The sequence below is a fragment of the Adiantum capillus-veneris genome, chromosome 6, assembly GCF_014529385.1.
Source record: "Adiantum capillus-veneris isolate H3 chromosome 6, ASM1452938v2, whole genome shotgun sequence".
NCBI classification, from domain to species: Eukaryota; Viridiplantae; Streptophyta; class Polypodiopsida; order Polypodiales; family Pteridaceae; genus Adiantum; species Adiantum capillus-veneris.
In genome coordinates, this window is record NC_140936.1 from 112,401,912 (window position 1) to 112,428,896 (window position 26,985).

At 44.6% G+C, this 26,985-nt stretch overlaps 1 protein-coding gene across 1 annotated transcript; it reads right to left on the reverse strand.

The window, feature by feature from the left end:
- Nucleotides 1-390: 390 nt before the first annotated feature.
- On the reverse strand, nucleotides 391-26,985 carry LOC147456099 (uncharacterized). Its single transcript, XM_086514663.1, has 7 exons — nucleotides 25,535-26,985; nucleotides 1,885-2,445; nucleotides 1,324-1,446; nucleotides 1,039-1,119; nucleotides 892-961; nucleotides 615-792; nucleotides 391-527 (listed from the first exon to the last, which is right to left on the reverse strand). Exons 1-5 carry the CDS (start codon nucleotides 26,856-26,858, stop codon nucleotides 927-929), a joined length of 2,124 nt encoding a protein of 707 aa, XP_086370789.1. The 5' UTR covers nucleotides 26,859-26,985; the 3' UTR covers nucleotides 391-527; nucleotides 615-792; nucleotides 892-926.

A 26,985-nucleotide genomic window follows, 5' to 3' on the forward strand; every position in this document is an offset into this window, starting at 1 on the left:
CAAAGTTGTGATCATAGCCTTCAGAAATTTAGTGCCGCTTTTGATCGAAACATGCAATTCTTAACTATGCAAACAGTAAACCTAGATGAATCCAGGATAAGCCCAGATTCACCTTTAAAGGAAAGTGCAAGGTATAGACTCATGGTAGTCATCCACAAGACCATATAACCGTCAGCTCCATCATGCATAGTACTGACTAAATACTACAACATCCCCACTAACGTCGTCAGTGCCCAATAGTGGGTGAACTAGGTACTCATATATGCTCCCCCACACCCACACCACACACAGGCCAGCTTAACTATGTATCTGCTGCTCACACGCCACCTAAACTTTCAATCTGAATAAAAGTTACCTTCAGCATCCCCTGCATGAACAACTTTTGCAGAACGTAATTTGGCAGCGGGAAGACCGTGGAGGAATGTCGGTTCTTGCTTGGTTCAAAACCATGTAAGTTCAAAACGTTAAGCTCAATTCTCATCACCAGCAAAAGCAGCAGTAGAATGTACGCGCTAAAGCTCCAAACGCTGAAAGACCAAGTATCAGAAAGGCATGCATTCAGCACTGGCAAGCGATGAGAATAGTTGAATCCATGTCTTTAAGGTGGTGCTTACCTGCTTTCTGTTCTCAGACTACGGAGGGTGCCATTAGATGGTTAAAAACCATTTGGCTCCTACAGCTGATTTCCAAGCCGATACAATCCTTTACTCTAAGTTGAAGCAATCCATCAAACATGTGAAAACAGATCCTTCTCAGTATTGGCGCCATTTGCCATGATTGGAGAGAGCATGCCTGGTTCAAGTACATAAAATTGAAAATGTGTAACAAAAGAAGAATGATAAAGACACATATGCACACACCATAATTGAAATGTAAAGAGAAATTCATCACCAGCCTCAATTAAACTTGATATTGTAGATGCACTTCTAGCTTCCAGTTAAGGAGTATTCCAGCATGCTCCCTGCCGCATGCATGCTAGTATAAATTTCTACAGAAAAATCCATAATCAAAGAGAAGAAAAGATAATATCTCATATACCTTCTGTAAGAACAAGGACCGCATTTTCATGGAGGGCAGAAAGTGAACAGCCACGCTCCACTAAGAATATTGTTCCAATGACTGCATTCCAAAAACCCATAGATCTATGAACTCAAGAGCATAACTAAGAGACACTTGAGAAGTATTGCAACAAATGAAAAACAAAAAAGCAGAGACATGTACAACACAACCTTTTAGATTATTCTAGTTAGTGGTATAACTAAGAGGCACCTTAAGAAGCATTGCAACAATGGCATAACAAAAAGCGGAAACAGGTAACAAAACCTGTTAGATTATTCTTGTGAACAGCATAAGTCTTCATTGATTCTTCTTTGGCACGCTCTTTTGGTGGGATTGTTACTAGGTACAAGGTATGACTACCATCAGAAACCCAAAGTTTTCGTACAACTGTAAAGCAAAGCCATAAGTTGTTAGCTGTTAGCTTCAAAATCTAAGAGGGGACTCCAGCTTTTGCTTCTGTATGGCTTCACGTGACACGGCTAGAGCATGCACACTAGACACCCTTGCGCTTTGCAGCTGGACTACTCTAAACCTTCTCTACCAAAACACCTTGATTTGTAACAAGGCTTGGATAAAATTTATAATGCCTAAAACGCAAGTCGTGACCACAAATGTAAGCAATAAAAGATCCTTCTTTTCAAGTGAGCTTTTGAGGGAGGTGAAAAATATCATCTCTGCGTTCGACCAAATTCATCAGGAATACGATTTGAAACTAGAACTCGAGTATTTTCATGCCCTCCAACCCCTCTTACTATCCTTTCTCCCAAAAAAAAGAATGGGCATGCTACTAGGAAACGAAAACAAGACACAGGCTACAAGACTTACCAAAACCGGAGTTCTTTACACCACTGTTGAGATCTGGAAGAGGAGATAGATACTTAATTCTGATTCCACACCACAAATGTTGGAAAGAAGCATTCAATGAAATTCGTGGCGCTTGCTGTATGGTTGCCTCGTCCTTGCGGGTTATATATTGCAGAGTCAACAGGTGGAGCTTTCCATTTGAGCCGAGCACAAGAAAGTCTCTTTCTGACAGGCCATGTATGCTGACGACCTGCTCTACCTTCGCAAAATTAGTAGGCTGACCTTTCTGCAAAGGGATAAAAACTCCAGCAGGGGTTGCCTTCCTGAATTCTGCTTTATGGGAGGCATTCATAGTCCCAGGGGCTCCCGCAACTGAAGACAAAGAAGAAGTTAAGCTCTGGCAGGATGCAGAACATGCACAAGTATTTTGGGGGTGTTGTAGTGACGATGATGAGTCCGAAGATGATGACAGCATTGAAAATTGGGAGAATTTCTGCTGACTTTTAAGCTCCTCTGAATCAAACTCGAGAAATGTTCCATTCCTGTAACGAGGCATAGCTGCAGCCTCATGCTGAACTGGTTCTAAACAAAAACAAAAAATTGATACAGGATCATGCAAGCAAACAAACAAAACTAACCTCTCTCTCTCTCTCTCTCTCTCTCTCTCTCTCTCTCTCTCTCTCTCTCTCTCTCGCGCGCGCAGAAAAGTACCTTTCTATTAGTTGAAAAACCCCTAACAACGCCCAAATCATGCCGATTATGAGGGCAAGTACAAGACTGTTTACAAAGCAAGCCCAAGGCAACATCTAGAAAACTCTATATAATTGGCCACACGGGCAAACTGAAAACTAAAAACCTCTCCTAAAGAGAAAGTGTCCTAGCAAGCTAAGGGGAGAGTGTCACGAGGACGTGGCAATTGTTAACTATGTCACGAGGACGTGGCAACTGCTAACCTTAGTTGTTGGTTTCTTTCCAATAAATTTTTGTTTTATTTTTGAGACCCTCTTTTTTAAGTTGCAAATGGTCGGACATTGTATGGCCAATGTGAACGGTAGTTTCACCTATAGACGGGAAGTTGGTTGGCACTGGAATTCGTATAGTAAGAGGATGTCTAGGCTAAGTTCAAGATCATGTAGGTCCCCTCGTCGCACTCAGCAAGTTGGTGGATACTAGGAAGTGAACTCAATAAAGGCATAAAGCCAAAGGTGGGGTTACCAAAGCAAAGTACCCGACAGTTGGGCCACATTGCATTTTTGGATGCGGTCCCAATGGGGATAGATGGTAAGAAGACCAGTGGGAGCCCAACGGAAGCATCTCCTAAAAATTAGGGAACTGCTATTTTGGGCCACGAAATCTGTTCGCGTCATTACCTTCGAAATGACAAGGGGAACATTTTAGAACTCTACTGCAAAGTCAACTAGGCAACCAATCGGGAGATTTTTAAGCAGGGAGCCCAAAACGGGAAAATGCTTGTAAATGTGCCAAGTGGTGCATTCTGGTGCACTTTCCTCGTGCAGAAAGTTGGGCGCTCGATTTCTTGCTGGGAGGGAGCTCATTTGAAGCCTGCCACAGGCTAAGAGCTATTGATTGCAAGCTTTCCCTCTCATGTACAGTGTGGTGTAAGAAGTCGTGTCCTACACACCTCACACTGCTCTCTCTCTTCCCTACGTGCAGTAATGTGATGCCCCACAAGAGGGCTCTTCATTTGACTCATGTACAGCTGTGTGGTTACATGTTTTTGTTGAGGCAAGAGCCTCTCTGAGCAGGAACAGGAGTAGCTAACTGCTACTCCAAAAGCAGGCACCGGTGAGAGTGATAACCTCAGCGTACAGGTGCAATTTCAGCGCTGGTTATGCGCTGTATTTTGACTGGTTTTCAGTCATAGAGACACCAAAACCATTGGGAACAATGCCCCACTAATAGAGGACAGTTCGGGGACTGTTTAGGGATGAAAACAGAGCAAAAACCAGTAAATACAAGGTGCTGAATTTATTGTTTTTGGGCAGGAATCAGAGGGTTTATGTCAGTGGAAGTGAGTTCCAGCAGGGAGATTGGTTTCGGGCAAGTTTTGAGACTGTTATGCTGCCGAAATTTTGCCAAAACAGGTGGTATCTAGCTGGATACAAGTAAAGAATTCCCAAGACTCTACTTTGTAATTTACCCTCTTAAAGTATAAAGAAATACCGAAAGGGGCGCCAATTTTGTGGCCTACAAGTTGTCGGAGTCTGCTCGGAGCATTCTAGCTTTCGAGTTGTGTGTGTGCTTAAGAGTTAATTCCCGTTGCAAGTTCCTTTTGGCAAAGTACTCTCTCTCTCTCTCTCTCTCTCTCTCTCTCTCTCTCTCTCTCTCTCTCTCTCTCTCTCTCTCTCTCTCTCTCTGTGTGTGTGTCTAAAGTAAAGTAAAGAATTTCGGGTGAAAGCCAAAGCCTACCGCCCCACGGGCTGGTTTAAAGGTTCCATTGTCGGGATATCAATCACTTTTTCCTCAAGGAGTGTGTAACCATGTCAGACTTTGTAAATAATTAATGTATTTACGAGAAAATAATTATCTAATTAGTTGTGTACACATCAGAATAGATATAGCAATTCTGGGGCCTCAGGTGCGTCCAAGTTTGAGCCAGAGCACCTCAGGGAGACCCTAGCAGAAAATACCTTGAAGCCCTAGTGATTGGGAAATCGGGTCTTCAACGAAGGGGTAGATAGTAGACTCGGATTTCAGGCTCAGAAAAATATGCGCGCTAGTGCAAGCACAGGAATGAGATGGGGTCCTTAGAACAACAATAACCCTAAGGCCTGAATTATTTTTACGGCCTTAGGATAAGTCAATTAAATTATCTTAAATGATTTGCGCTGGACCAAATGGCCGGACAGTGCGAACAGGTAATGCCAGAGCAGTGTTAGTATGGCATTGCACTGTGGAGCAGCTAATAATTTCATTAGTAGCATCTGTGTGTGCAATTGTGAGTTAATTTGCACATTTCATTAATAGCCTAGGGACTTTTAAAAGTGAAAGTTAAAGGTTTTTTAAGTTATTAAGTAAGTGTGTCAAGTGGCACACTTACCAATGCACAACTACCTCACTCTCACTCTCACCCTCTCTCTCTTCCTAGCGCCCCCTCTTCTTGATGGCTATTTAGGAGCACCCCCTCCCCCATTTCTCAGTGTTGGAAGTGCTCCTACCCCCCCTATTGTGAGTATGCTCTACGCATTGGAGTCCTCCATGGAAGCTTGAGAGTAGCCCCTTGCGACATATGTGGTGGCCTCGTGCTCCCATTGTCTAGAACAAGGGTTCTCATAGCCATAGCCAGCTTCTAGTGAAGTTTCATCGCGAGAGTTGCAACGGGCACTCTCTTCGTAGAGTGTGGTGGCTGTAAATTCTCTGTTTTCAGCCCCTAATCATCTCTTTTAGGGTGAATTTCAGCAAATTACACATAGAATCTAGTTCTTCTCTACCTACACTCCGCGTACACAATGTTTGGTGAGATTCCATCGCGAAAAAGGTCTCTGTTTCGGCTTTGGAAGGTGCTCAAGTAACATTTTCCAGGTTATGTGCAGAAAATTACAGCAAGCATGTGTGCGTGCATTTTGCGTGTTTCTTCCTTGTTTTTGTTGCAGGAATGATTATGCATAAAGGGACACAGTTAGCGAAAGGTAGACTCTCATTTTAAAGAGCTTCCGTTGAGTTTTGTGGAAGATAGACTCTCGTTTTCGAGAGCTTCCCAAAATCTCATAGCAGAGGGAAAATCCTCTTAGTATTTTGAGAGTAGCTTTCGCACTCTCTCACTCAGAAGCAGAAAAGAAAGAATACAAGACAGGCAATTGCCCGGTTCCTGTGCTTGTAAAGATTCTCCCTTAGTAATAAAGATAATCTCTTTATGGGGGGGACCAACCCATCTTCTGGTCCCCAATGAAGTGTCAAGCTTTCTCTCTCTCTCTCTAATTCTCTTGAGTATTTGAAGTACAATTAAAAGTCAGTTTACGCTTCCGTATTTTTGTGACAAAGTGAGCATTGAGCCTTGGTTGTTTTGGGTAAAGACACAAAGTACAGGAACGCGGGATTACACTATGGCCGACAAAGGGAAGGGCATTATGGAAGAGGGCTCCTCTTCGAAGGACAAACAGGAAATTCGTATGGTGTTTAAGATTGGCAAGAGCTCACGGCCACGCCAATTTGTACCTCCTGTTGATGTGAATGCCCCTCCAGTACAGGGCTTTATGACTGGGCAACTCGAGGATGATGCGTTCAGGACTAGGTTAGTTGCCGAGGTGAATGTGTTTTCGCAACTTGTGCAGAACCCAAAGTTTATGGCGTCCTTGCAAGCGCCACGAGTGCCACAGCAAAATAGGTAACCTACACCGCAAACAGAGCTTGTTGAGGCTCAAGCCGAAGTACTTTATGTGACCCACCAAGATAGGGAACACTCGCATGTTGCGGAGTCGGGGGCTCCAAAACAGGTTCCTCCCGTCCTTGAACAGGTGGTTAGGACGCCTATTCCAAAAGCTATGCCAATTCAGCCCGCCACCTTTCAAAGCCCGCATGCTGTCTTGAATGGACAGGGAATTGGATAACAGGCAATGCACCCAATTTTTCCACCACCCACGGTACATCCTGGGTATTTCAGGGGTGGATCTGTGTTCCAGAGTATGGCTGGTTAAGCGCCTCGAAGTCAGCCGTACATGCCAGGAACAGTGTTTGGGGGTATGCAAGGCATGATGTCAAACCCCATGTATGGTAGCATCGACATGCAACAAGGTTTTCAAAGAAACCAAGGCCAGTTTGGGGTGCCATAGACTCATTTTGGCATGGCTGGTTTTTCTGGACAGCAACCACATATGGCACCTCTGACGCAAAATGTTAATGGCCAAGATGTGTCAATGATGACTACTACAGTGCCCATGTTGCTATTCCTTATGACAATTTGGGGACACTCGAAAAGCCGAAAGCTTACAAAAAAGGTGGTGCAGCTGTAAAGTTCAGCACTTTCAGTGACTTTGAGGATAAAGCAAAGGCTCTCACTTTCCTCCAGCAATTTGATACAACTTATGCATGAGGGAATTTTACAGAGGCCTCTAAGGTTAGGAAAGCTACCACTTTCTTGAAGGACAATGCGCTTACATGGTGGACGACATTGTTAATGCAAGGACGGGCACCCGCCACTTGGGTCTACTTCAAACAAATGTTTGCATCTGCTTGGCTGTCAAATAAATTTGAAGTCGACGTCATGACAGATTGGCACCAGCTTACTTCGGCTACATGCAAGAGCTTACTGGAGTACAATCGGAGGGTTTGTAAAGCGTTACTCTCAGTGACCTCCTAAAGATTTGTGCCATTGACAGAGCAGATAGAGAAATATTGTTGTGGGCTGCCTAAAGGGCTTCGGGACTACTGTACCAAGAACAAAGTGGCTACCCTCACCCAGCTCATGGAAGTTGCTAACACTGGTCTTGCCTTGTTGAAAGGAGAGGACAGTGGGTTTCCGAGCAACGAGAAAGGAGGGCAACAAAGGCATCAGATTATCTAACAAAGTGGGTTGAAGCGAAAGCAACAACCAAAAATGATGCAAAAACGATAGCACAGTTTTTGTATGAGAACATTTTCACCAGATATGGCTTACCAATAGAGCTAGTGAGCGATAGAGGGACTCATTTCGTCAATGAAGTGATTGAATTCCTATTGGATAAATTCATGGTAATTCACAAGAAGTCAGCCCCCTATCATCATGAAGGAAAGGTATGCTATTGATGAAGATTTTGCAAGGATCTTTGAACAGTTGCAAGACGGGCAACATCATAAGCACTACCTCCTCAAGATGGTTTTATGATGATGCATGGAAAACTTTGTGTCACTAGGCCATTCCGACATAAGGTCATGGAAGAGAGTCATGTCCCACCGTATGCAGGGCATCGTGGTATTGATGACAGTTAAAGCGGTAGAGACGTTATTCTATTGGCCTACCTTGAGGAGAGATGTGGATGCCTTTGTGCGAGCATGCATAATTTGCCAAAAGGTCAAGTTTGACAGGTAAAAGGTACCAGGGTTGTTACAACCACTGTCGATTCCGGATAAGCCATGGGAAAGCACTGCTATGGACTTTATCTTTGATCTTCCAACAACCCCAACAGGGAATGATGGTATACGGACCATTATCTGCAGGGGTCCACATACCTGCAGGTTCAGTAAGCAAGCCCATTTTATCCCTGTTAGGAAGAAGATAAAATTTGATCAGATGACACGTTTATTCATGTACAATGTGTTTAAGCACCATGGTATGCCACAATTGATTATCAGTGATCGTGATCCTCGCATGACAAGTTTATATACCTTCATAAGTTCAGAATAGTCTGAACTCACGAATTATAAGAGGGAATAAAGCACTCATAAAACTATAAAAGCAAGGGACACAAGAAAAGAAAAGAAAAAACAAAAACAAACAAACTAACTAAATCACTTTGTTTGCTACGAAACAAAACTAGATAAAACAAAACATTATTAACTTAAAAATGTTTTTAGAAAAGGCATGCATAAAATAAGTTGCCGCGACTTACTTGGCTTAAAACAAGTACTCAATTTTAAGCAAAAAAGGATAAGACATCTTTAAAACTTAATCCTAGAAATCAAACTTCACACAACGACTTCTAAAGGAACACATTCTTAAATCCTCAGGTAACCTAAATACGAAATCGCAAAATGAATACTACTACAAACCTACGAAGAGCAAAGATCCAAACTTGACAATATATAACCTCAACTTCGTTGCTTGTGCAAACAGGAAGAATAAGATTATCACCTTTATCATGCATAGCTTGGACAACAGCTATGACATCCCTACTCACGTTGTCAGTGCCCAAGAGTAGGTGCACGTTTGTATAGAGGTCATTCATGCTTTGAACGTACTCTACAAAACCAACGAGCTGAGTTTCTATCACCTTCGGAGGTGATGGGCATACTCAGCCATGATAAAGGCTAGCATTTGTCAAGCTATAGTAAAAATACTAGAAGAGCTAGAGATCAAAACAACAACATAAGGTGTTATTAAGTCAAACAATAAGTGGGCTTTTTAGCTCCCCACTTCTATTGAATTTACTACGGATTATCTTGAACATTCCAAAGAAAGAAACATTAAAAATAAACTTACTACGATGCAAAAATGAACGAAAGTTTTTCGTGATTCTTTTGAATGAGTATCCTTTTTCAACTAGTAAAGAAATAAGATGGCAAGATTGAACAACAAAAGCAGATTTACTAGAACAAAGACGAGAAAATCTAAATAGTTGAGAGCAAATGACACCGTACTTAGCTAAAAGAGAAATGTGAGGCATATGGATGATATTTAGATTGGCATATTCTGGTTCAAGGCGCTTATCATAAATATCTACTTCTAATCCCAAGGGAGTCTGAAAAATCTTTAGGTCTAAAAAGGCACAACAATTACTATTTGTGGTACAGTTAAGTTCACAAAACTCCTTAGGATAAATTCCTCCGCCTATAGAACTTGAATTCAAGTACATAAAGTCTTGAAAAGAAGGAACATCAGGAACAAAAAGATCATCTACAAAACGTCTTACATTGCATAACTTGTGCAAAAATATTGGGCAAGTGTTAGCAAGGACAAGACGCTCCATAAAATCGATCTCATAAGTAAAAAGATAGAAGTTAGCAAGAAAAACAGCACAATTGGTGTCCATAGGGATACTAATTGTTTACTTGAAAAGAGAGTCGCCGACGGTTATATATAAATTGTCCAAAAGAAAATCTAACCAAGATATGATGTCAATGTCATCTACAATCCTATGATGTCAATGTCATCTACAATCCTGGTGAATCTCTTTCTTTCTTTGTCTACCTCTACGTTCTTACTTTTCAGCCATAAGAAGTCAAAGTTCAAGGCTAACTTTTCTACTAGCAATGCCTTGTGCCTATCCTTCTCAAGCTTGTACGCAAAAACTTTTGAAATAAGAGACTTGACTCTAAATAGAAGTTTGTTTTGGAGAGGATTGTTTGAGAACATGGACACTACGCTCAAGTTCTCGTCTTCGTTTCATCCACAAACTGATGGACATGCTTAAGTATGCATACAATAATACGGTGCATTCGTCGACTGGCAAAGCACCTTTTGAGATTGTTGAAGGCGGCAAAAAAGTTTCTCCCATTTTGCATACAAAGGACAAGATCTTTGAGGCAAATCGATGTGTTGAGAACATGGATAAGATGTACAAGAAAATTAAAGTTGCCTTGGAGAAGGCTCAAGCAAAGCAGAAAAAGGTTGTTGATCGTCATCGTCGTGAATTGTTGTTATCACCTGGAGATTGGGTTCTGTTAAGGTTCGAAAAGGCAAGGTTAAAGAAGATGAAGGGCAAGGAATGCTTGTTTCCTAAGGTCAACATGCGTTACTATGGGCCTTTTCAAGTGCTTGACAAGATCAGCGATGTGGCTTACAAGCTAAAATTGCCTAATGCGTGGAAGATTCACAATGTGTTTACGTGAGTCTTCTAAGACCCTTCGTGGGTGATGTGCCAGAAGATATGCCACATGAGGATCAGCCAAACGTTGAGGAACTTGATGAGATTCCGGTACCAGAGTAAGTTTTGGCACATAAGGACAGAAAAGTTAAAGGACAGGTTGCAAGACGCTACTTGGTGATGTTCAAGAACTATCTGCCTATGGATGTAAAGTGGATGAAAGAGCATGAACTGTCAGAGTCACCAACTGTATTGCAGCTTTATCTTGAAGTCTTTGGGTTACAGCCTACCTATGCCCCAACCGACCTGTGCAAAGGAGGGGTAATAATAGAGCTAGCACATCAAATGTACATATGAATTCAGTGTAATAGATGGAAATGACAAAAGTATGAAGGTCTCATTAAGTCATTTGTATCTATGAGTTACGACCTTTCTTGCGGATACATGAGATGATAAATCATAAAAGAGCGCTAACAACACAAAATTATCAGTGGCATGTATTTATGGTATGCAATCGAGGACGTTTGCGATTTCAAGAGGGGGGTATGTCACGAGGACGTGGCAATTGTTAACTATGTCACGAGGACGTGGCAGCTGCTAACCTTAGTTGTTGGTTTCTTTCCCAATGATTTTTGTTTTATTCTTGAGACCCTCTTTTTGAAGTTGCAAATGGTCGGACATTGTATGGCCAATGTGAATGGTAGTTTCACCCGCAGACGGGAAGTTGGTCGACACTGGAATTTGTATAGTAAGAGGATCTCTAGGCTAAGTTCAATATCATGTAGGTCCCCTCGTCGCACTTAGCAAGTTGGTGGATACTAGGAAGTGAACTCAATAAATGCATAAAGCCAAGGTGGGGTCACTGTCACCAGCATGTGACTACTATCTATCCTTTTTGTTGATTTCTTTCTTATTGTCTATTTACTTTCACTATTTGGAAACACCCCTCGGAAAATCTAACTGCCCTGCATTGCATAGCTAGTGTGGAACTGTCCAGAGGGAGTCCAGGCCTGAGGGCAAGAGAGCACTAAGGTTGGACAAAGACTATGGTTAGCCAAAGTGGGGTCATTGACCAGCCAAAGTGGAATCCTTTGCTACAGAGGCTACATTTCAGTTCTGGATGTGGCCGCAGTGTACAAAGAGGGTCGGATGACCTAGAAAGATACAATGGCAGCATCTCCTAAAATTTAGGGAACTGCTATTTTGGGACCTGAAAATGTGTTGACGTCATTACCTCCGGAATGACAAAGGGAACATTTTCTTACTCTGCCGTGAAGTCAACTGGGCAGCCGGTTGGGAGATTTTTAGGTGGCAACCCCGAAACGAGAAAATGCTTGTATATGTGCCACGTGGCACCTTCTGGTGCACTTGCCTCATGCAACAAGAGTTGGCGCTGAATTTAAGAGGGGGAGTCTCATTTTCAGTTTTGTCACAGGTTAAGAGCTATGGAGTGCTTGCTTTCCCTCTTATGCACAGTGCGGTGCCAGGAGTGATGCCCTGCACGCTACGCATTGCCCTCTCTCCCCCCTTTGGTAGTATGTTATGCCCCTCTAGTGGGCTCTTCATTTGACCAATGTACAGTTGTGTGGGTTCGTGCGCGATTGCCGAGGCAAGAGCCTCTTGCACAGGTACTGGATTAGCTAGCGGCTAATCCCCCCGCAGGTACAAGTGAATTCGGAGAGGTTTCACGCTAGAAATCTCGTCCGATTCAAAGGGCAAGTAGCCCTATAGGTGCGGGAGCTCGAGGACTTGCTACGGATGCGACCGGCACGCGAAACGGAGCCCGAAACAGTGAATTACAGCCTGCTGTGTATTTTTGCAGGTTTAGGGTTTTGGCCCTAAACGGATCCTAATACCCCCAGGAGGTTTGGGGACGCAAGGGGACCGCCAAGTTTGTGTGGGGCAGCTTGTAGGGATCCACAGCATTTATTCCCTCTTTTGAACAATAAAGAAATACCGAAAGGGGCGCCTAAGTTAGGGGCCAATCTGGTGTCGGTCTTCTCATACAGGTGCATTCTAGCATCTATATTCCATTCCCCTCTCTTGTGTCACTATAGCGCAGGTATAATAGACGACTAATAATGGGTGAAAGCTAAATCAAGGTTTGAAGTAAAGTCTACCGCCCTTTTTGGATTGAACAGGCCGGTTTCATGGTTCCATCGACGGGATTAAATCACTTTTTCCCATAGAAGTGAGCCTTGGTCAGTTTTGGGCTTGAAGACACAGGGGATCATAGACCAGACACAAGGAATTGCAATTATGGCTGACAGACCAGATGATGTGACTGAAGAGGTTTCCTCTTCACAGGGTCAACAGACACATGAAGTGGGTGAGTCCTCAAGACCACCACAGACAGATGACGATATATTCAGGACCCAGTTGGCTACTGCTGTGGCTATGTTCACACAAGTAATGCAGAATCCGAGGTTTTTAGCCTTTCTGCAACCTCCTGTTCCGTCTCAGCAAGTTGGGTCACTGGATCATATTCAAAAGCCTGTTAAGGCTCGAGCACAGGTGATTCATACCGCACAGTCAATGGAAACACCTGTACACTTGACGGAGAACATGCAGTCTCCACAACCTGTGCCTAAGGTGCAAGAACAGGTGGCTGAGATGCCAGTCTTTCAGGCTGTACCAGTTCAGCCCGCCACCTTTCAGCAGCCTATAGCTGGTTCTAATGGGCAGGGAAGCAACCTACAGGCTATGCAACAGGTCTTCCCACCACCTTCAGTACACCCTGGCTATTTTGGAGGTGGATCGGTATTCCAGAGCATGGCTGGTCATGCACCTGGAAATCAGTTTTACACGCCAGGAACAGTGTTTGGGGGTGCTCAAACGATGATGCCTAACCCCATGTATGGTGTCACGGGCATGCTACCAGGGTTTCAGAGCACTCAGGGCCAATTTGGGATGCCACAGGCAAATTTTGGTATGGCTGGAATTACAAATCAGCAGCCAAATATGGCGTTTCCAGGTCAAGTTAATAGCGGCCAAGGAACACAGATGAACCCTAATAGTGTTCCCATGTTTCAGTCACTTCCATATGACAATTTAACGCCGCTGGAGAGGCCAACTCTGTACAAAGAAGGTGGCAAAGGTGTGTCTTTCACGACCTTTACAGGGTTTGATGACAGGAAGAAGGCTCTCTCATTCCTCCAGCAGTTTGACAAGGCCTATGCAGGGGGAAACTTTAGAGAGGCTTCAAAGGTCCGCAAGGCAGCCACTTTCTTGACAAGGAATGCGGGACAATGGTGGACAACTTTATTGCTTCAAGGGCAAGCTCCGTCCACATGGATTTACTTTAAGCAGATTTTTGCAGCAGCATGGTTATCTGATGACTTTGAAGCAGATGTCATGACAGAATGGCACCAGCTTAATGCTGCCACTTGCAGAAATCTGGATGATTACAATCGGAAGTTTTGGAAAGCTCTACTTCCAGTAACTTCCTATAGGTTTGTGCCATTGACAGAACAGATTGAAAAATACTGTTGTGGCCTACCTAAAGGATTGAGAAAGTACTGTACGAAGACAAAAGTCACTACTTTGACACAGCTCATCGAGGTAGCAAACACTGGCAATGGTTTGCTCAAGGGAGAAGATTGTGAATTTAACATTGGCGTCAAGGCAGGATCGGGCAAGAAAAATTCAACTAAGAAGCACGTTCCCAATGAGGCTCCTATAGGGACTCGGGAGTCAGCCAACGCAGGGAAAGATAAAGCTACGGCTGAATCAGAAAAGGGACCAGCGAAGAAATGGAAGAGACGTTTTCCTCGCAAGTCAGAAGAGCAAAAGAAGGTCCTGAGGACAGAGAACAAATGCTTTATATGTGAGCAACCTGGCCACATTGCTTACAATTGTCCTACAAAGAAAAGGCCAACTGATTCTGAAGACAAGGAGGACAGGAAAGGAAAGAAGCCCATGGCTGGTCTAGTGCCAAATATGGTGGGCGACGAGCCAAATTCATATGCAAGTGAGCTTTGCAGAGCATGGGGAAAGGTCAGGGATCAAACAGTGCTTATCTTCTTTGATCCAGGTGCCAAAGCCAACTTCATTTCCCCAGAATTGGCTTCAAAGTTGGGAATCAGGCCTGAAGAGATGGGTATACAGCAGAGGCAGGTTTGGCATGTCCTGGCCATACAGAGGCTGTGACGCCCATCATTGGAAAGTTGCGTCTACATATCCAGTCCTATGTAGATGCTAAAGAATTTTACATCATGCCATTGGACGGATGTGATGTGTTGTTAGGTATTCCTTGGTTGTTTCGTGTACAGGGAATCATGGATGCCTACAACAAAAAGATCACTGTACAGAGCAGGGGAAAGACTCACATTCTGGATGTAAAGCTTAAAGGGGAGTCTATTCCCACTGTATCAGCTTCTGCTATTACTTCTGTAATGAAAAAGCATCTTTCTGCGTACTTGGTTTTTGCACGTGAAGTGTCAAATTGTGATGAATCAAATTTATCTGTGCTAGATAAAGAAAGGTCAATGTTTTTACAACAGTATAGTGACTGCTTTTTCGATTCATTACCGTCTCAATTACCGCCAGAGAGACCCGAGGACCATGCGATAGATTTGGTGCCAGGCACTAGCCCACCAAATAAGCCTCCGTACAGGGTTAGTGCGGCTCAGCAGAAAGAGATAATGAGCCAAGTACAGGAGCTGTTAGAAAAGGGGCTAATTCACCCCAGTTCATCTCCATTCTGCTCTCCAGTGTTGTTGGTGCAGAAAAAGGATGGCTCATGGCGTATGTGCATCGACTACCGTGCACTGAACAAGAATACCATCAAGAATAGGTTCCCTATACCTAGAATTGATGATATTATGGACAAATTAGGAGCAGCAGCTATGTTTAGCAAGATAGATCTAAAGAGTGGGTACCATCAGATCCGCATTAGATCAGAGGATGTGCACAAGACTTCTTTTAGAACAACGTTTGGCCTTTACGAATTTTTAGTGATGCCCTTCGGTCTCACAAATGCTCCTGCTACGTTCAATAGGATGATGGACATAATTTTCCGTCCACACCAGCAGTTTGTTGGTACATTCTTTGATGACATGATAGTCTACTCAAAGAATGAAGAGGAGCATAGGCATCACTTGGCCATTGTGTTCAAAGAGCTACGCAGTCATAGGTTGCTCATCAATGCAAAGAAAAGTGAGTTTTTTCTGGAAGAGATTCACTTTTTGGGACACATTGTCTCAAAGGATGGTGTCAGAATGGATCCTGCAAAAGTTGAAGCGATCAAGTCATGGCCAAATTTGAAGACGGTGCATGATGTCCGAAGCTTCTTGGGACTATGCTCCTATTACAGAAGGTTTATCCGAAATTTCGCTGAGATTGCTTCACCTTTACATGCTCTTCAAAAGAAGGCAATCACCTTTAGATGGACACAGAAAGAGATTTCAGCTTTTAATCTCTTAAAGGAAAAGATGACTTCAGATCCAGTCATTGTGTTGCCAGATCTTAGGAAGTCATTTGTGGTCCAGTGTGATGCCTGCGGTAGTAGCATTGGTGCAGTGCTAATGCAAGATGGCAGGGTAGTAGCCTATGAGAGCAGAATTTTGCAAGGGCCAGAGATGACCATGCAGGTCTATGAGAAAGAGTTACTGGCTGTGATTCATGCGCTCTTAAGTTGGAAACACTACCTGCTAGGTGCAGACTTTGTTGTCCAAACGGACCATCAGACCTTGCGATACTTCTTGACACAGACAAAGTTATCTGAGAAGCATATGCGATGGGCAAATATCTTGTCCATGTTCCATTTTCAGATTGTGCATGTGGAAGGCAAGAAGAACGTTGTGGCTGATGCCTTGTCAAGGAAGCCACAAATTTCAGCTGTGTCGATTCCTTATCATCATGAACTTGATGATATGAGAGAACACTATGCAAATGATGAAGATTTTGCAAGGGTCTTCGAGCAGCTAATGGATGGACAACGTCATGAACACTATCTTCTCAAAGATGGGTTCATGATGATGCATGGCAGATTTGTGTCACAAAGCCATTGTGACGCAAAGTGATGGAAGAGAGTCATGTCCCACCGTATGCAGGGCATCGTGGTATCGATGCTACAGTTAAAGCGGTTGAGACATTCTTCTATTGGTCTACATTGAGAAGGGATGTGGATGCCTTTGTGCGAGAATGCCTAATATGCCAAAAGGTCAAGTTTGACAGGCAAAAGGCACCAAGGTTATTGCAACCACTACCTAGTCCAGATAAACCATGGGAAAGTATTGCTATGGATTTTATCTTTGATCTTCCGAGAACGCAGACAGGAAACGATGGTATTTGGACCATTATTTGCAGATTCAGCAAACAGGCTCATTTTATTCCTGTCAGGAAGAAGATAAAGCTAGATCAGATGGCACGCTTGTTTATGAGCAATATTTTCAAGTATCATGGCATGCCACAATCGATTGTTAGCGACCGTGATCCACGCATGACAAGTTTGTTCTGGAGAGGCTTGTTTGAGAATATGGACACCACGCTCAAATTCTCTTCGTCATTTCATCCTCAAACAGATGGGCAGTCAGAAGAGGCAAATTCTACTGTCCTAGATCTGCTGAAGTGCTATGTGTCAGAGCATAAAGGAAAGTGGGAGCAGTATTTGCCATTGGTGGAGTATGCATACAATAATACAGTGCATTCATCAACTGGCAAGGCACCCTTTGAGATAGTTGAAGGTGGCAAGAAAGTTCCTCCCATACTGCATACAAAGGACAAGATATTTGAAGCAGATAAGTATGTTCAGGACATGGATGAAATGTACAAGAAGGTCAAAGTGGCCTTAGAAAAGACTCAGGCAAAGCAAAAGAAAGCAGCTGATCGTCACCGTCGTGAAGTGGTATATTCACTTGGTGATTGGGTGCTTTTACACTTTGAAAAGGCAAGGTTAAAGAAGATGAAGGGCAAGGAAAGATTGTTTCCAAAGCTCAGCATGCGTTATTATGGGCCTTTTCAAGTGTGCGACATAATCAGTGATGTTGCATATAGGCTGAAATTGCCTGACAGTTGGCAGATTCACAATGAGTTTCATGTGAGTCTTCTCAAACCCTATGTGGGTGATGTGCCAGAAGATATGCCAGCTGAAGATCAGCCGGAAGTCGAGGAACTTGACGAGATCTTGGTCCCGGAACAGATTTTGGCACACAAAGAAAGGAAGTGAAAGGCAAGGTTGCTAGGCGTTACTTGGTAAAGTTCAGAAACTATCCACCAATGGATGCTAAGTGGATAGAAGAAGGTGAACTTGCAAAATCACCAACTGTGTTATCACTTTACCTTGAAGCCTTCGATTTGCAACCTACCTTGACCCCTTGAGTTTCAGAGCTACATGGATTGTCAGTGTGACAATGGATTCTGAAACAAATGATGTACATGGTATTTAAAGTGAGCTCAAATGAAATACCTGTTACATGAATGTTAGAGCTGTACAGATTGTCAGTTTGGCAATTGCTCTTATGGAATGTCCAAAAGTTTGGTTAGTGCTATAGAAGTGAGTATTTCTTGTCAGTTTGTCAAGGATACAGTAATTGCTTCTATTAAAGGGTACATGTGTAATTGCATTCTTAAACTGTCGGTTTGGGTATGCTCAAGAGTGTTACGGGATCCAACGTGTACTATATGACAGTGGCAAAATGTGCAGCTACCATTTTGTCATTGGAAAGTTAGTGACTCAAAGCAATGGCAGAGTGCGCAACTACCACTATGTCATTGGGACAGGGTTCACACGCAGGCAATACATGAGTCGACGAGGTGTTGAATACACCAGGGTTGACAATGAGCATGTATGTGTCGTATATGTGTCGACAGGTGTTGTATACATCAGTGTTCACTAGGAGCATGTACGACATAGATGCAAACGAGGACGTTTGAGATTTCAAGAGGGGGGTATGTCACCAGCGTGTGACTACTATCTATCCTTTTTGTTGATTTCTTTCTTATTATCTATTTACTTTCACTTTTTGGAAACACCCCTCAGGAAATCTAACTGCCCTGCATTGCATAGCTAGTGTGGAACTGTCCAGAGGGAGTCCAGGCCTGAGGGCAAGAGAGCACTAAGGTTGGACAAAGACTATGGTTAGCCAAAGTGGGGTCATTGACCAGCCAAAGTGGAATCCTTTGCTACAGAGGCTACATTTCAGTTCTGGATGTGGCCGCAGTGTACAAAGAGAGTCGGATGACCTAGAAAGATACAATGGCAGCATCTCCTAAAATTTAGGGAACTGCTATTTTGGGACCTGAAAATGTGTTGACGTCATTACCTCCGGAATGACAAAGGGAACATTTTCTTACTCTGCCATGAAGTCAACTGGACAGCCGGTTGGGAGATTTTTAGGTGGCAACCCCGAAACGGGAAAATCCTTGTAAATGTGCCACGTGGCACCTTCTGGTGCACTTGCCTCATGCAACAAGAGTTGGCGCTGAATTTAAGAGGGGGAGAGCCTCATTTTCAGTTTTGTCACAGGTTAAGAGCTATGGAGTGCTTGCTTTCCCTCTTATGCACAGTGCGGTGCCAGGAGTGATGCCCTGCACGCTACGCATTGCCCTCTCTCCCCCCTTTGGTAGTATGTTATGCCCCTCTAGTGGGCTCTTCATTTGACCAATGTACAGTTGTGTGGGTTCGTGCGCGATTGCCGAGGCAAGAGCCTCTTGCACAGGTACTGGATTAGCTAGCGGCTAATCCCCCCGCAGGTACAAGTGAATTCGGAGAGGTTTCACGCTAGAAATCTCGTCCGATTCAAAGGGCAAGTAGCCCTATAGGTGCGGGAGCTCGAGGACTTGCTATGGATGCGACCGGCACGCGAAACGGAGCCCGAAACAGTGAATTACAGCCTGCTGTGTATTTTTGCAGGTTTAGGGTTTTGGCCCTAAACGGATCATAATACCCCCAGGAGGTTTGGGGACGCAAGGGGACCGCTGTACAGGCGATCTTGCGCATTTTCAGGGCTGAAAACAGAGAATTCAGCGTGCTGCAGATTCTGGCCAGGTTTTGCAAAGTGCCCGTATGCGTCGGGAAAGTCAGTCAATGCGTGGGAATACAGACAGTGAAGGGTCCTAGTACAGTTATGCTGCCGAAATCAGGCCGGAACAGTTGAAATTCGGCCAAGTTTGTGTGGGGCAGCTTGTAGGGATCCACAGCATTTATTCCCTCTTTTGAACAATAAAGAAATACCGAAAGGGGCGCCTAAGTTAGGGGCCAATCTGGTGTCGGTCTTCTCATACAGGTGCATTCTAGCATTTGTATCCCATTCCCCTCTCTTGTGTCACTATAGCGCAGGTATAATAGACGACTAATAATGGGTGAAAGCTAAATCAAGGTTTGAAGTAAAGTCTACCGCCCTTTTTGGATTGAACAGGCCAGTTTCAGTCACCAAAGGAAAGTACCAGACAGTTGTGCCACATTGCATTTTTGGATGCGGTTCCAATGAAGATAGATGGTCAGAAGATCAGTGGGAGCCCAGGATTCCGGATGCTATTGGCGATCTCCCTCGACGCCATTCGGTTCGGTACCAGTACCTCACTTTGAAAAGGAGGGGATGTCACGTGACACATCCAACCCTATGTGTCCGTGGACAAGCTTCAGCATAACAACGTTCAGTCAGTCTAGATTAGAAGTGATCTGGCACTTTTGTGAGTCTATTCGTAGACCGTGCATGCCCAGTCACTTAGAGTAGATGCATATCATCTGGTTGCACACAGCATGATCATCAGTATTCTCATCAAAATCCATTAGAATCGGTTAGGGGATTTTTCCAATGCATTTAGCCTATTTTACCTATTTTTGGCATTTTTCACTTCTTAATTTAAGTGACTTTCCAACAAAAGTAGGTAGGGCAATTTGGGTAAGAAAATATATAAGCAAACCAAAGCTAGCACTCTTTGGTAGATGAGCAAGGAGCACAACAGGCCTTTGGCAACAGGTACTCCCCTCTCTCAGCAAGAAACCCTCAAGCATGATCATCAATATTCTCATCAAAATCCATTAGAATCGGTTAGGGGATTTTTCCAATGCATTTAGCCTATTTTACCTATTTTTGGCATTTTTCACTTCTTAATTTAAGTGACTTTCCAACAAAAGTAGGTAGGGCAATTTGGGTAAGAAAATATATAAGCAAACCAAAGCTAGCACTCTTTGGTAGATGAGCAAGGAGCACAACAGGCCTTTGGCAACAGGTACTCCCCTCTCTCAGCAAGAAACCCTCAAGCACCCATCGCCTTGGCATTTCCACCGACCACCAGCCCTAGCGTTTTTCACCATCGCTAGCACCTCCATCGCCTGGCGTTTTAAGCGAGTTTCTGGACCGCGTTGCTTCCCCAACACCTAGCGTTTTTCACCATCGCTACAGGCTGCCAGATAAGCAGCGTTTTTCAGCCTCAGAAACAGTAGTATTTCAGTGGTCTTTTGTGAAGATTTTTAGCCTTCAAAAACGCAGCCAAACCTGCAATTTTCAGCAGTGCAAAACAGCCCGAAATTTCAGCAGTTAGCGTTTTTAATCAACCAGTTAGAAGCTTGCAGATTTCAGCACTTAGGTAATTGTCGCCATCCCCGTCGTCGTCATCGACATAGCCCCAAGTTGCATCAGTTTCTATGCATCATCATTGTACCCATTTGTGCAATCAATAGTAGACCACTCTCGCCGACGAGAGTGGGGCCTTCGGAAGAGGGTTTTACAACGTCTCTGGTGTCGTATCTCTCTTCTCTCTCTCTCTCAGTCTCATACACTTGCACGCACAGTGTCCACTCACTTTGTTCGTGATCATAGCACTCTCCATTAAGAACGGAAGGCTCTCCCTTCCATAAGAACTAAAAAGGAACCTTGAGCAAATATGGATCTCCTGAGAAAGAACAACATTCATTCCGCTGCACCTAACACTTCTCCACCATTGCCTTGTGGCATCACAAGTGTACACGTGGCACAAGCAGAGTAGCAGGGAACGGGCGGAACGGACCCCTCCTGTTCCCGGAACACGTTCCCGGCCAGGTTGGTTCCCCGAAACGAAAACGGGAACGGAACGGCGTTCTGTTCTCGGGTGTAACCGGAACGGCTGGGCGGAACGGGCAAGGAACGGCCGAACCGGAACGGGAGCGCGTGAGCGGAACGGAACGGGAACGGCCGATTTCAAAATTTGAAAAAAAAGACCTTTTTTTTTTTAAACAAGGGGCGTTTAGGGACCGTTTTTGAACGTTTGGGGGAGGGGTAGAGCTCTCTAAGTCCTATATAATGCCTCAAGGGCAAGGTTGAGAGCTCATAGCCTCATCCTTCCCTCAAGGCTCAAGCTCTCAAGCTCTCTACGTCGGCTCTAGCCTCTTCCAAGTTCCTCAAGGCTCAACCTTCAAGGCTTCAAGCTCTCTCTCATTCTCCCTTGGGCCTCAAGGCTTTAAGCCTCAAGGCTCAAGTGAAAGCTCACTCTCCCTCTCTCCATCTCTCCCTTTTCCTCTCTCTCTCACGGCTCGCCATCTCTCCATAATACATATCTCCCTCATCTCCCTCTCCCTCTCCCTATCTCTCCCGAGCCCCTCTCCCTTTCTCTCTCAAGCTCCCTCCCTCTCTCGAGTCTCACATGGCGCAAGCTTCCGCATCAAGTGAACGTGTGCCCTTGGGTGCGAAGAAGAAGGAGGAGGAAGTATCATGGTGGGACGAAGTGCATTCCCGAGTGTTGGGAAAGTGGCTTCGAGAGGCAATCCGGCACAACCAAAGTCCGCGCTCACCTCCTTAAGCTAGAGGGACAACAAGTGGCAATATGCAAGGAGGTCAACGAGCATTTGTTGAAGGCCTTTCAAGCCAAGGATGCCGCCATCAAAGCCAACAAGGAAGAGAAGGATGCGGCCAAGCTGAAGCGCCCCGCAATCGACCCCAACGATTTGCTCTTTCCCTCTTCTACACCTTCTTCATCCATCGGTGGTAATAGTAATGCGGCGACGGCGGAGACGGGGGCAACATCATTTCGATCGGCATTCTCAACCCCTAATACTACGCCGGTCTCCACTCCCAAGCCGCACCAACGCACTCTACATGCCACTTGGGATTCGAAAAGGGAGGATGTGGATGCAAGTGTTGCACACTTCTTCTATCATGACCACATTCCCTTCATAAAGGCTCGGTAAGACATTCCTCCATTTTTGGATTTAGATATATTGACCAGTTTATTAATTTAATTTTGAATCCTAATACCTATGTGTTACCTCTTATGTGTAGGTCGGAGTACTTCAAAACTATGTGCACAAGGATAGGAGAGTATGGGGCACGATATGTGCCACCCTCTTCCGAGGCCCTCTGCACTACTCTACTCGATAGAGAGAAGGCCGTTGTGGAGATGGCAATCCTTAACATGAAGAGGCAATGGACCAAGTATGGAGTGACCCTCATTGCGGATGGATGGAGCGACACCAGGAGGAGATCCATTCATGGCATTGTTGCCTATTCCAAAGGGGAAATGTATTTTGCCCACTCCCATGATGCTACAGAAACAGGAAAATCAGCCGATGTCCTTGCAGGAGAGTGGGCCTCCGCCATAGAGACCATTGGGTCCGAGCTTGTGATAGGGCTAGTCACTGATGGGGAGGCATCGAACAAGGCAGCCAGGGCTATTTTAGAAGGCACATACCCCCACATCACGGTGTCCTTTTGTATGGCGCATTGCCTTAACAACCTCCTCAAGGATTTCGGCAAACTACCTTGGATAGAGCCTCTCTTTGCATCTACAGCCAAAGTGGTTTCTTTTGTCAACAACCACAACGTCCTTCGAGCAGAGTTCTTGAAGCGGTCGGGGGGGAAAGTTCTTCTCAAGTATTGTGAGACCCGCTTTTCCTACCAACTTTCTTATGGTAGGCCGATTTGTGGAGTGTCAAAGTGCAGTGCGACAGCTCTTCATCAGTACAGAGTTTGCTGAGACTTCCCATGCACGTACAGCAGCAGGGATCATTTGTACAGAGAAGGTAGAGGATCCAGAGTTCTGGGAGTCTCTCAAGACTCTTGACAAAATGGTAAAACCAGTGATTCACTTGCTTAGAGTGATAGATGGTATGCAACCTTGTGTTGGCAAGGTTTATGAAGCAATGGATCGCATGGTGGAGGCGCTTGGAGATCTTGAGAAGGACCCAGATAGGCTTGAAGAAATCAAAGACCTATGCAGCAGCAGGTGGAACTCCTATAGTTCACCTCTTCATGGTGCAGCTTTTGTGTTGGATCCAGAGTTCCAAGGTGCAGGACAGGAGCATGATTCAGAGGTAAATACACATTGGAACACTATTTTGAAGAGGCTTCACCCTGATAGAGACATGCAGCGCAAAATCAAGGATCAGCTTGCATTTTACAGGGATATGCGAGGATCATTTGGGACTGCCGATGCCCAAATTGATCGCACCAAGATTTCCTCGGTCTTGTGGTGGCAAGAAAATGGTTCAGATGGTCCCGATCTTCAGCGACTTGCTATCCGCATTCTCAGCCAAGCGGTTAGCTCCTCTTGCTTGGAGCAATTGTGGAGTGTTTACAGCCACATTGCATCTAGAGAGAGGAACCGACTTGGAGTGGAGAAAGCAAATGACCTTGTTTTTGTCATTGCAAACTTACGAATGCTTTGCAAGTCAGCATCTAAAGTGACAGACCCTTTTCTACAGTGGGAGATGGAGGCAGAGGCAGAGGTGCTTGGAGAGGCAGCAGCATCTACACATGAGGATGAGCCTATGCAGGAGGATTGGGATGATATTCATGACATCCAGGACACCACTACAGATTGGGAGGCAGGAGGCTCTTCTCAAGCATGACTCATGAGTCATGACTGATTGCTCCTTGTATCTTTTTGTAGCGCCTTGGCTGGCCTTGTAAGCCATCGTCATGATCTATCTAGTATCATTGTTTTGCTCCAAGCTTTTGTGTGGAGTCTGGACTCTTTTAATTTTAAGTTGAGTTAATGTCCTTTCTATGAAGAATCAAGATGCTTCTGTGTCATGTGAATGGTGGATTCGTGTCATGAGTCATGACCGCACCTTAAGACTTAAGCATCATTGCAAAGCATGCCTAAATAGGATTCTACTTGGAGTAATGAGTGTGTGTGGCTCTCTACTAACATATAGGTTGAATCCACCCTAATTTAAGCATAATTCGAGTTTACCGTTCCGGCCCCCGTTCCCGTTCCGCTTTTTCGGGGGGCCCCCGTTCCGGAAACGTTCCGGAGGCCCCCGTTCCCGTTCCCCGTTCCCGTTCCAAGTAACTTTGGGCACAAGATCCTGCAGGAGTCTAGCAAGATTGGAGTCGAGGGGTCCACTGAATCGCAGGCCAGTCTATGTAATCACTGCAACTTCTACTACTTATTCTGATAGGAGTTTCCTCATATAGGTGTTGTAACTCTAATCATTTAGCATAGCAAGTAAGGGAGTACAATGCTCCATTTACCTCCAACAGCCTCCCTCTTAATTGATTACTCTGTCTTCTGTTTGAGTATCTCACCCTTTCCAACTCAGCTCAACAAATGACGCACACAGCATGGGTCTTCCATATCTATGTGAGGAAAGAGCTGGTCCAGGCAAATCCAAAACAACTACATAATACTGGAAACTGCTCCAACTTAGGAAACAATGGAGAAACCCAAAAACGAGGACAGTATACAATGAGAGACTATATGAGGCTGTTGACTCGACAGAGAGGGAGAATCACGCAGGCGTCGACACAAAGCAGAACACAAGTTTGCAGTTTTATGTGTGACCAACCACCACCATGGGCCATGCATGTAATTAGAATCCCTTGCTATTGATAACCCTCATAAAGTGAATGTTCTTGCAATCCATATATCTGCACACAACCGTCTTAACGTTATAACTATTATAACAGTTGGTCAACTATGAAACCTCCTTTAGTGTTCCCGAGGCAGTGGAATGCATTTGACCTACAAACAAACGCAGCATTTTCCTATATCAAAGTAAAATAACTATGCCACGGGGACAATAAACATCTGTTTTCTTGGATGTGGTAGGTTCCAGGATATTTTTCCACCACGTCGTTAGGGCCCATGATTACAACTCATAAGATCACTCGAGGCATGGGACTCCATGACATCCATCTATACACATATCAATTCCCAACTAGAATTATGAGTAACCTTGTAAAGAAGACATACATAGTTGGCTATTGTTAAAAAAATTCATATAGTTTGCGATTGTTTCAGCTAACCAAAGAGTGTGCAAATTCAAGATCAAATGTTAACTAACTTACCGAAAACATTTAAGGGAGCTTCCTGTGGCATATCTGAGCTTGTACTCAGCTTTGTGAATCCATCGTTTGAGCAGGTGAAGAACTCTCCTGATGACTTGCCATTGCAACCCCATCCTTGCCTGCTGCCTGTAGAGTTCCCTCCTGTGGTGCTGTACCCATTCATACATGAATTGCTAGCACCAGAAAGTTGGTTAGCACTCATCTCATGGCACCCGTTCTTGGGACCAGCTAGCACTGTAGAGGTATTCTTCAAAGCTAAAGCAGATTCACTTCTTTCAGTGACAGCTGAAAGATGACCATTGCAGCTTCTGGTCTCTCCAATTGGTTTTGCAGACTCTTCTTCTTCTGAAGATTTGGTCTTTTCCTGCTTCAATCCAATACACTTACCACAGTTAGATGCTACTTTCAGATCCCTTCTGTCCATTTCGGAACCCTTGATTAGCGGTCTTAGCAGCCAAACACGCACACCACCTAACTGACCCACCAGCAGGTGCTGCAGAGACAAATGCATGGCATAGGCTGGACCATTGCAATCCACCACTGCGCATTTCAAAAGTTGCAGGCCATTATTATTGTCCTTTTCATGCTTGTCTCTTTCCATTTTGAAAGCAAGTTTGGAATCATTGTTCAAGATTAGATCTCTCTGAGTATATGCAGTGTCAGGTCCTTGTGATTTTGTACTGCTCTGTTTTGCAGAAAATATCCACAATCTTCCAACGGCAGGGGAGTGAACAGCAACAACATTAATTGATGCTACAATTCCTACAGAAATACCATGCGAAATGTCATCCAGTTGAGCCGCCAAAGGGCCGTTGCACTCATTTGAAGAACCATCCAAAAAGATCGGGATCTGCAGAAAGTCTCTTTCAGTGCATTTCCATGCCAGTAAGTCCGTGCACATGCCCCCCTTAGCAGGCTTTAGAACGAGGAAAAGTAGGGCTTCATTGACAGATCCTGCTGCCGCATCGCCCATAGAAACAACCTTTGGTATTCCATCGCCGATCCTTTCTGCAAGGTGCATGGAGGATTTGCCCTTGGCATTAGCACGCTTCTTGTGATCAGATCCGAAGTTGTGTTCTGCAGATTTGTCGGAAGAGGAGGAAGATGAGAGATTGGTGGTACGTTGTCTCAAACGAAGGAAGCATATGTCCGTGCAAGAAGGGACAATCAGGGACGGCGAAGAAGATAAGTCCGTGACAGATGCGTAGACCAAGCAAGAGGAATTGCGAAGGAGAATGGCGGTACACTGAGACGCCACATCGACCTCGACCTTCACCACCTGCGATGGGTGGGCCTCTGCTAAGCTCAGCTTGCGCGCCTGCATAACATTACCGCCACCTGCGTCCAACGGCCTTCGGAGATGAGTGAAAGCTAAACGCCTGCACAGAGAGGCTGATTGTGATGATGAGGAGCAGATGGGCGTTCGACCATGCCCAAATATTAACGTATGC

Bases quoted from the DNA above. Each gene is read 5' to 3' on its own strand.
- LOC147456099 (XM_086514663.1), bottom strand. From the start codon at position 26,858: ATGCAGGCGCGCAAGCTGAGCTTAGCAGAGGCCCACCCATCGCAGGTG. The intron at 2,446-25,534 runs GTAAGTTAGTTA...GTTTTTGTTTAG, and splicing joins AGCTCCCTTAAATGTTTTCG to AACCAGTTCAGCATGAGGCT. The intron at 1,120-1,323 runs GTTTTGTTACCT...TTTGGAATGCAG, and splicing joins TCACAAGAATAATCTAACAG to TCATTGGAACAATATTCTTA.